Source organism: Apis cerana, unplaced genomic scaffold (assembly GCF_029169275.1).
Source record: "Apis cerana isolate GH-2021 unplaced genomic scaffold, AcerK_1.0 Chr0_AcerK, whole genome shotgun sequence".
Classification (NCBI taxonomy): Eukaryota; Metazoa; Arthropoda; class Insecta; order Hymenoptera; family Apidae; genus Apis; species Apis cerana.
The window spans coordinates 5,196,911-5,207,728 of NW_026893558.1; the positions used below are offsets into that span (position 1 = coordinate 5,196,911).

Sequence of the window (10,818 nt, forward strand, 5' to 3'; positions counted from 1 at the left end):
CTTGATCAGGATCCTATTTCCAGTCTACTTAATTCTATTATTTTATTCAGTTTTTAGTTCAATTTTATTTAATTGCTTTAGTAATTGCTTTAGTTAGTATAACCCTAGATGTTACACTTAGACAAATTTTCTTGTTTTCACCTGGGATTCTTCCTAAAGAAAGCAACATAGAATTCTTATTTTGTGTTTAAGGTGTTTAAGAATTTCGAATTTATTATTCTTTTGATTATTTGTATTTGAATTTTCTTTATAAAAATGCGAGTTCGAAATTTGGATTTTTTAGGAATAGAGTCGGGAGTTTTTTTCTTAGTAATTTAGAATAGAACAAGTATTCAAATGTAAGAGAATGGGTAGGTATTTCCATCTCAGGATTTCGAATATCTTAATCTTAGTGTTGGTATATTCCGTTTCTTAGATCTGGGTGGGGTTTTCTCTTGATTGAATACAGAAAAAGAACCCCTTTTTGTTTTGGTGTGCTTCGCCGGGTCTTGGTCAGGTATACCAAAGAAAAGGAGTATCACTGGCTTAACTCCTTGATTGTGGGCAGGAAAATTCATATGTAATTTCCCTCCGACGATTAAGGACGAAGGGTTGGTTTGTTTGGAAAAAGATCGACTCGATCCCTTGAAATACGTTTTTCGGTTTTCTGTTCTGCTTTAAACAATTCCCGTGAGTGAGTTTCTAGGACAAATTTAGTTTCGTTTCGATGAACCAACCGGTCAGTTACAAGTTACAAGCAACAAACAAGAATGAAGAAATCAAAATTATACAATTTTTTCTTTCAAATGAAAATTTGAATTTTATTCATTTTTTTATAGGGCTCTAGGGCTATACGGACTCGAACCGTAGACCTTCTCGGTAAAACAGATCAAACTTATTATTATCAAAATGATCTGAACTGTTTCAAAGACCCAACATGCATTTTTTTGCATTGGGCTCTTTCATTAACTGATAGAAATATCAGCCAATCCGCCATATTTTTTCTTGACAGAAAATAAGGAGATGGCTCCATGTGCTCTGATTCATTATTTGGGATTCTAATTCAGGAGCACTACCAAAGTGTTTCAAGGGTGAAGTTATTTTGACATAGGTCTGCCTTTGGCCTAGAATTTTAAGTTAAATGAAGTCTCTATCGTCCGGCTTAAAAATCCAATATGAAACTTCATACACCTTCAAGTTCATAGGACGAAAAGAGATTTTTGAGGGCCTTATACTCATTATGCCTAGCATTAAATATACTGGTATTCACCTTATCAATATCTCAAGATGGAGCCCGCTTGGTACCTAACAAGGCACTCAAATAGGACCGAACCTCTCGTCAAGCTATTGTTCTCTTAAAGTTATTATGGAGTAAGACATCGATTTCTCAATAAGATCCATTTTTGAATTGTATGGCGGATTCCCTGAAAAACATTGGCGCGCGTGTAAACGAGGTGCTCTACCAACTGAGCTATAGCCCTTAGTGCTTGTGATGCATATTTTATCATGTATATAATTTGTTGTCAAGATGAATATTCTATGATCCAACATCCTAAATTTTTGAGTGGTATTGGTTCGATTCTTATTGCTTATAAAGAATATGATATTTATAATCCATCGATAGAATGGGTTCCATTTGGTTCTCTTTGGGATGATGAATGACCTACTTAACTCAGTGGTTAGAGTATTGCTTTCATACGGCGGGAGTCATTGGTTCAAATCCAATAGTAGGTAGAACTTATTAGATACCGGAGGCAATGGTATCTAATAAGTTTTTGCCCCACCCTTTAATCTATTCTATTTTTATAGATTTTGTATTTTTATTTATTTCATTTTTGAATTGCGTTGTATCAAAATTGGATTCTGCTTGATTGGATTCTGTCAAGTGAATCCAATCAAATTCAATTATAGGCAGAACCTCTTTTGATTATTTGAACGCACCAACTAGTTATGAAATTGCATTGACAGCCTCGACTCTTGTCCTAGCTCGCCGGAGAGCTAGATTTGCCTCAATTATTTGTCTCTTTCCTTCAGCTTTTCTCAAATTAGCTTCTGCTATTTCAAGAGTTTGCTGAGCTTCTTGTGGATCAATATCACTACCCTTTTCCGCATCATTTACTAAAACAGTGATCTCATTATTGCCTATTCTAGCAAAACCGCCCATCAGAGCCATCGTTAACCATTGGTCCTTCAGGCGTATTCTCAAAATCCCTATATCTACTGCTGTAGCAATAGGAGCATGATTTGGTAATACGCCAATTTGACCACTATTTGTAGATAAAATGATTTCTTTCACTTCTGAATCCCAAACAATTCGATTAGGGTCAGTACACAAAGATTTAAAGTCATTTCTTCAAATTGCTCTCCATTTCTAAGTTCATAGCCTTCGCGGTAGCTTCATCGATATTACCTACTAAATAAAAGGCCTGCTCAGGAAGACCATCTAATTCCCCGGAAAGGATCAATTGAAACCCTTTAATGGTTTCTGCTAGACCAACATATTTCCCTGGAGAACCGGTAAATACTTCGGCTACAAAAAGGGTTGTGATAAGAAACGCTCAATTTTTCGCGCTCTTGCTACGGTTAAACGATCCTCTTCGGATAATTCGTCCAACCCAAGGATAGCTATAATGTCCTGAAGTTCTTTATAACGTTGTAAAGTTTGCTTAACTCTTTGCGCAGTTTCATAATGTTCCTCGCCAACGATCCGAGGTTGAAGCATGGTTGAGGTTGAATCTAAAGGATCTACTGCTGGATAGATCCCTTTGGCAGCTAATCCTCTTGATAGTACGGTAGTAGCATCTAAATGTGCAAATGTCGTAGCAGGGGCAGGATCGGTCAAATCGTCTGCAGGTACATAAACCGCTTGAATAGAAGTTATGGACCCTTCTTTGGTAGAAGTAATTCTTTCTTGTAAAGAGCCCATTTCGGTACTCAGGGTGGGTTGATAACCGACAGCGGAAGGCATTCTACCCAATAAGGCCGATACTTCGGATCCTGCTTGAACGAAACGGAAGATATTGTCGATAAATAGAAGTACATCTTGTTCATTAACATCTCGGAAATATTCCGCCATTGTTAGGGCAGTCAAACCAACTCTCATACGAGCTCCTGGCGGTTCATTCATCTGGCCATAAACTAAAGCCACTTTCGATTCTGCAATATTTTCTTCATTAATCACTCCAGATTCTTTCATTTCCATGTAAAGATCATTTCCTTCACGAGTACGTTCACCCACTCCGCCAATACGGATACGCCCCCATGGGCTTTGGCAATATTGTTAATTAATTCCATAATGAGTACCGTTTTACCAACCCCAGCTCCCCCAAATAGTCCGATTTTTCCCCGCGGCGATAAGGTGCTAAAAGATCTACTACTTTAATTCCTGTTTCAAAAATAGATAATTTTGTATCTAACTGTATAAAGGCAGGCGCGGATCGATGAATAGGAAATGTTGTACGAGTATCTACAGGACCTAAATTATCAACAGGCTCTCCAAGCACATTAAAAATTCGTCCTAGAGTCGCTCCACCGACCGGAACACTTAGAGGAGCTCCCGTATCAATCACTTCCATTCCTCTCATCAGACCATCTGTAGCACTCATAGCTACAGCTCTAACTCGATTATTTCCTAATAATTGCTGTACCTCACAAGTGACATTAATTGTTTGACCAACAGTATCTCGACCCTTAACTACCAGAGCGTTATAAATATTAGGCATCTGGCCTGGCGGAAAAGCTACATCTAGTACCGGACCAATGATTTGGATGATACGCCCCAGGTTTTTTTCAAGCGTGGAAACCCCAGAACCAGAAGTAGTAGGATTAATTATCATAATATAAGAATAATAAATAAAAAAATATGTCGAAATTTTTTGTGAAAATTATCGAATTCAAAATAAATGTCCGATAGTACGTCGATCAGTTAATTCAATAACAAATGGGAGTTAGCACTCTATTCTATTTTGTTGATGCCCTCCAATTGAATCCAATTCAATCGTTTACTATTCAATGATCAATGAGTGAATTTGCAAACTCAACCAAGCTATTTTCAAAATTTGAAGTGGATGAATAAAGATCTTGAGAAAGTTTTTCATTTGTCTATCATTATAGACAATCTCATCTATATTATAATTATAGAAAATATTCTATGGAATTCGAACCCGAACTCTATTTCCATTACGATTCATTATTTCTATACTTATTCTTATTGGCTTTTCTTATTTTTATTTCAGCATATCGATTTAGGTCTATAGCCTATTCTTTTCGTTTTTTTATACCCTTTCATCATCATTTCATAGATGAATTACGTCTATTTTCACATCTAGGATTTACATATACAACATATATCACTGTCAAGATGTCAAGAGGAAATTTCTTATTAATTAGGTTAGGTATTTCGATTCCAAAAAGATCAAAAAGAAAAGTGGGGTTGCGCTATATATATGAAAGAGTATACAATAATGATGTGTTTGGTAAATCAAATACCATGGTCTAATAATCAAACATTTTGATTAGTTGATAATATTAGTATTTAGTTGGGAAGTTTGTGAAAGATTCCTGTGAAAAGTTTCATTAACGCCCAATTCATTCGTGTCGAGTAGACCTTGTTGTTGTCAGAATTCTTAATTCATGAGTTGTAGGGAGGATTTATGTCACCACAAACAGAGACTAAAGCAAGTGTTGGATTCAAAGCGGGTGTTAAAGAGTACAAATTGACTTATTATACTCCTGAATACGAAACCAAAGATACTGATATCTTGGCAGCATTTCGAGTAACTCCTCAACCTGGAGTTCCGCCTGAAGAAGCAGGGCCGCGGTAGCTGCCGAATCTTCTACTGGTACATGGACAACTGTGTGGACCGATGGACTTACCAGCCTTGATCGTTACAAAGGGCGATGCTACCACATCGAGCCCGTTATTGGAGAAAAAGATCAATATATCTGTTATGTAGCTTACCCTTTAGACCTTTTTGAAGAAGGTTCTGTTACTAACATGTTTACTTCCATTGTAGGAAATGTATTTGGATTCAAAGCCCTACGTGCTCTACGTCTGGAAGATCTGCGAATTCCTACTGCTTATATTAAAACTTTCCAAGGCCCGCCTCATGGGATCCAAGTTGAGAGAGATAAATTAAACAAGTACGGTCGTCCTCTGCTGGGATGTACTATTAAACCTAAATTGGGGTTATCTGCTAAAAACTATGGTAGAGCGGTTTATGAATGTCTTCGCGGTGGACTTGATTTTACCAAAGATGATGAGAACGTGAACTCCCAGCCATTTATGCGTTGGAGAGACTGCTTCTTATTTTGTGCCGAAGCAATTTATAAAGCACAGGCTGAAACAGGTGAAATTAAAGGGCATTACTTGAATGCTACTGCGGGTACATGCGAAGAAATGATGAAAAGAGCTATATTTGCTAGAGAATTGGGAGTTCCTATCGTAATGCATGACTACTTAACAGGAGGATTCACCGCAAATACCAGTTTGGCTCATTATTGCCGAGATAATGGCTTACTTCTTCACATTCACCGTGCAATGCATGCAGTTATTGATAGACAGAAGAATCATGGTATGCACTTCCGTGTACTAGCTAAAGCGTTACGTCTGTCCGGTGGAGATCATATTCATGCTGGTACCGTAGTAGGTAAACTTGAAGGAGAGAGAGATATTACTTTAGGCTTTGTTGATTTACTGCGTGATGATTTTGTTGAAAAAGATAGAAGTCGCGGTATTTATTTCACTCAAGATTGGGTCTCCCTGCCTGGTGTTATTCCTGTGGCTTCAGGGGGTATTCACGTTTGGCATATGCCTGCTTTGACTGAGATCTTTGGAGACGATTCCGTACTACAGTTCGGTGGAGGAACTTTAGGACATCCTTGGGGTAATGCGCCAGGTGCCGTAGCTAACCGAGTAGCTCTAGAAGCGTGTGTACAAGCTCGTAATGAAGGACGTGATCTTGCTACTGAGGGTAATGCAATTATCCGTGAAGCTTGCAAATGGAGTCCTGAACTAGCTGCCGCTTGTGAGGTATGGAAAGAAATCAAATTTGAGTTTAAAGCAGTGGATGTTTTGGATCCAGAAAAATAAGGAAAATGAAAAGTAATTACTCTCTGTTCTCTTAATTGAATTGCAATTAAACTCGGCCCAATCTTTTACTATTAAAGGATTGAGCCGAATACAAAGATTCTAGTGCATTGCACGTATTTTGGATAAATACACATATCTCTATATATTTGAAATAGAAATCTAAGACTCGCATTTTTCTATTGTTGTCTTGGATCCACAATTAAACCTATGGATCCTTAGGATTGGTATATTCTTTATATATCCTGTAGTTTCCCCGAATCAAGCGAAGTATCATAAATCTTTCGACCCATCCTGTATATTGTCTTTTTCGTTCCGTGCTGGAATAGAGTCTTAATTTATTACTTGTTATTAGACGAGATTTTACAAAAAAATTCTTTCTAGTAGAGAACAAACATTTCTTTTGTTCGATGCAAAGAGGCAGAGGAAAAACCCTTTTTCTCATTCTATTGAATTTAGAATAAAAGAGATTCCATCATATTCATATATCCTATTTATAGTGAAGTCTTACCTCCGGATTTCCACAAAAGAGAATCCCTATTCACACTTCCTATTAGCTATTAGTAGTGATTGAATTTCTATGTTTAGTTTGATAGGAAATAAGATATTCAAATAAAAATAAAGAATTGTGGATCGAATGACTATTCATCTATTGTATTTTTATACAAATAGGGGCAAGAAAACTCTATGGAAAGGTGGTGGTTTAATTCGACGGTGTTTAAGAAGGAGTTAGAACGCGGGTATGGAATAAAGAAATTAACGCACAATCTTAGTCCTTTTGAAAATACTAGTGAGATTGAAGATCCTAATCGAAAAGGTAGGGCTAAAAACATTCATAGTTGCAGGGGTCGTGGCAATTCTAGTTACAGTGATGTTGGTCGTTTATTTGGCATCAAAGACATTCGGAATTTCATCTCTGATGATACTTTTTTAGTTAGGGATAGTAATGGAGACAGTTATTCTATCTATTTTGATATAGAAAATCAAATTTTGAGATTGACAGCGATCATTCTTTTCTGAGTGAACTAGAAAGTTCTTTTTCTAGTTATCGCAATTCTAGTTATATGAATAACGGATCTACGAATGAAGATTCCTTATACAATCGTTACATGTATGATACTCAATCGAGTTGGAATAATCACATTACTAGTTGCATTGACAGTTATCTTCAGTCTCAAATCTGTATTGATACGTCCATTGTAAGTGATAGTAGTGACGGTTACATTTCTAGGTGCGTTTTTGATAAACGTAAAACTAGTAGTGAAAGTGGGGGTCCAGTATACGAACCCGCGCGAAGAGTAGTGATTTAACTCTAAGAGAAAGGTCTAGTGATCTTGATGCAACTCAAAAATACAGGCATTTGTGGGTTCAATGCGAAAATTGTTATGGATTAAATTATAAGAAATTTTGAAATCAAAATGAATATTTGTGAACAGTGTGGATACCATTTGAAAATGAGTAGTTCAGAAAGAATCGAAGTTTTGATCGATCCCGGTACTTGGGACCCTATGGATGAAGACATGGTCTCTCTGGATCCCATTGGATTTCATTCAGAGGAGGAGCCATATAAAGATCGTATTGATTCTTATCAAAGAAAGACAGGATTAACTGAGGCTGTTCAAACAGGCGTAGGTCAACTAAATGGTATTCCCGTAGCAATTGGGGTTATGGATTTTCAGTTTATGGGGGTAGTATGGGATCCGTAGTCGGGGAGAAAATCACCCGTTTGATTGAGTACGCTACCAATCAATTTCTACCTCTTATTATAGTGTGCGCTTCGGGAGCGCGCATGCAAGAAGGGAGTTTGAGCTTGATGCAAATGGCTAAAATATCGTCTGCTTTATTTGATTATCAATCAAATAAAAAGTTATTGTATGTATCAATCCTTACATCTCCTACTACTGGTGGGGTAACAGCTAGTTTTGGTATGTTGGGAGATATTATTATTGCCGAACCAAATTCCTACATTGCATTTGCGGGTAAAAGAGTAATTGAACAAACATTGAATAAAACAGTACCCGAAGGTTCACAAGCGGCTGAATATTTATTCCAGAAGGGCTTATTCGACTTAATCGTACCGCGTAATCTTTTAAAAAGCGTTCTGAGTGAGTTATTTAAGCTCCACGCCTTCTTTCCTTTGAATTCCAATTCAATCAAGTAGAGCGCACTAAGTTCAATTATTTTATTTGTAACAAACAAAAACAAGTAGTTAGCTTATCCGAATCTTAGCTTATCAGAATCAAAGTAACTAAAAAGGGAGTTTTATTTGGCGACCTAAGATCTAATTGTAGAAAGAATCAAAATCAAAAGTAGCGGATAACTCTTTTTACCTGGATTCGATTACTAATTAAGAAGTCTCTATCAACAAGATAAAAACGAGTTCTTCCTTTCGTGAAATTAGGAAAATAAAACGAATTTCATCTTACGTATATAATCAAATTCAAATATAGAAAAATAGATATTGATATTATAGTTTTGTATTTTTCTCCATCTCCCGAAAATCCCGTTTTCACTAAAAATCCCAGTTGTGTCGCATTCTAACGAATCTTTTGATAATTTGTAAGAAACTATTTCTTTATTAAATTCGAAGATAAGAACAAAACACAAAGAAACGAAGAAAAATAAAATGGATTATCATATGTATCTTTCATGTAGATAGATGAATAAGTCCATTTATTTAGTTCTACATTCCTTGGACTTATTCTATATACTCACTTAGATACTTATATCTCTAAAATAAGAATTTTCAAATTGAATTAATTAATAATAACTACGAATTCATAAAAATTACAATTATGAATTATAATTAGTATAAATATAAAATATGATATTTAAAAAAAAAAAAAGAACAGGTACAAATAATAAATCGAGGTACCCCATTTTATGACAACTTTCAATTTTCCCTCTATTTTTGTGCCTTTAGTAGGCTTAGTATTTCCGGCAATTGCAATGGCTTCTTTATTTCTTCATGTTCAAAAAAACAAGATTGTTTAGATCTGAGGGGACCCAATCTCATTCTGTTTTTTTTTGAAACTTAGACTTGTAGCATAACACAGATATTTATTTCGGAAAGAAAATATGGTAGAACATGTTATTTCCGCCGAACATAAAGGAAAAAGCTCTTATGCCTGCAGAAAATGATCTATAGGTAACTGAATTCCTAGCCAGTTTCACATAGATCAGGATCGCTGGATGCCTAAAATGTAAAGTTGGTGGATCTATATGTATATCAATATGTATATTAAGGATCATATGAGGGGTATATTATTATTTTAGATCTAAACAATTTGATGAATTACTCCTAAAAGTTCCCATTAAACTAGTGCTAGTTCACATCAAACTAGTGCTAGTTGATGAAAGAATGCATTCGGAAACAAAAAAAGTAAAGTCAAAATCATTTGGGGTATTCTCTCAATTTCAATAAAATGCAATGGGATGAAGTATGAGTTGGCGATCAGAACATATATGGATAGAACTTATAACGGGGTCTCGAAAACTAAGTAATTTTTGCTGGGCCCTTATCGTTTTTAGGTTCATTAGGATTCTTGTTGGTTGGAACTTCCAGTTTTCTTGGTAGAAATTTGATATCTTTTGTTCCGTCTCAGCAAATCATTTTTTTCCACAGGGGATCGTGATGTCTTTCTATGGAATCGCAGGTCTCTTTATTAGTTCCTATTTGTAGGTGCACAATTTCCTGGAATGTAGGTAGTGGTTATGATCGATTCGATAGAAAGGAAGGGATAGTGTGTATTTTTCGTTGGGGATTTCCTGGAAAAAATCACGTCGCATTATTCCTCCGATTCCATATAAAAGATATTATCTAAATCCCGTTCGAATAGACGCGTTAAAGAGGGTATTTATGCTCGTCGTGTCCTTTATATGGATATCAGGAGGCCGGGGGCTATTCCGTTAACCCGTACTGATGAGAATTTGACTCCAAGAGAAATTGAACAAAAAGTTCGCGGAATTGGCCTATTTCTTTAAAAGCGTACCAATTGAAGTATTTTTGATTTTGAGAACAGGAACTACACTGAAGAACGAATGTTTTCTCAGCTTGGGAAGGGAGAAAAATGCAAGAATCCTGTTTTTTCTACTATAACTAAGTGATACCCTTTAGATGTGGGCCGTCATATCTTGTAAATTCTTTTTCTTTTTTGTCAATTGACTTTTTTATCCTTTCATTTGTGTTCTTTACTACCCAATAATAAAAATGGGTTTTCTTGATAATGATAACTGGCCCATTTCTGTCTTTTGCCGCTCTTTTTTGACCATCACAATATCTTTCTCTCAATTATTCTATTCTTGACTATGGGAAATCGTTGGAATTTTCGAAATATTCTATATTTTTATAGAATAAAGGGTTCTTTATCTCAAATCTCAATAATATTCATTCCTTGAAGTACTTCTTGCGTCCATTCATCTAAAGGAGACATTTGTTTGGAATTTGAGGAATTGAGATATCTGAGAACACTATTTTTGTATTATTTATTCAGTCGAATTCGAAGTGGAGTCTTAGTCTATTTATGTATTCTTTCTAGATTCAAAAACAAAATCACAAATAAAATAGATGAATAAGTTTGATGTCTTGTCTAGAACTCATGTTTGAACAGAAATATTCGATCACATAAAGTCGACAAATGGAGTGGGTTAATTTTTAATTAACAGGCGAAAAATGGCAAAAAAGAAAGCATTCACTCCTCTTTTGTATCTTGCATCTATAATATTTCTGCCCTGGTGGATTTCTCTCTCAT

The 10,818-nt window shown here is 35.8% G+C and overlaps 3 protein-coding genes across 3 annotated transcripts; 2 read left to right on the forward strand and 1 right to left on the reverse strand.

Moving 5' to 3' along the window:
* Positions 1–1,927: 1,927 nt before the first annotated feature.
* On the reverse strand, positions 1,928–3,815 carry LOC133667548 (uncharacterized). Its single transcript, XM_062086813.1, is given in 5 exon segments — positions 1,928–2,277; positions 2,342–2,518; positions 2,521–3,225; positions 3,228–3,326; positions 3,329–3,815. Coding segments are annotated over 5 exon segments (1,818 nt in total).
* Positions 3,816–4,631: 816 nt separating this feature from the next.
* LOC133667568 (uncharacterized) lies at positions 4,632–6,070 on the forward strand. Its single transcript, XM_062086834.1, is given in 2 exon segments — positions 4,632–4,791; positions 4,794–6,070. Coding segments are annotated over 2 exon segments (1,437 nt in total).
* Positions 6,071–6,754: 684 nt separating this feature from the next.
* On the forward strand, positions 6,755–8,172 carry LOC133667613 (uncharacterized; the record flags this gene model as incomplete). The annotated part of the gene is made up of 4 exons (XM_062086874.1): positions 6,755–7,022; positions 7,097–7,344; positions 7,504–7,699; positions 7,747–8,172. Coding segments are annotated over exons 1-4 (1,138 nt in total), but the record flags the coding sequence as incomplete, so codon positions are not given.
* Positions 8,173–10,818: the final 2,646 nt, after the last annotated feature.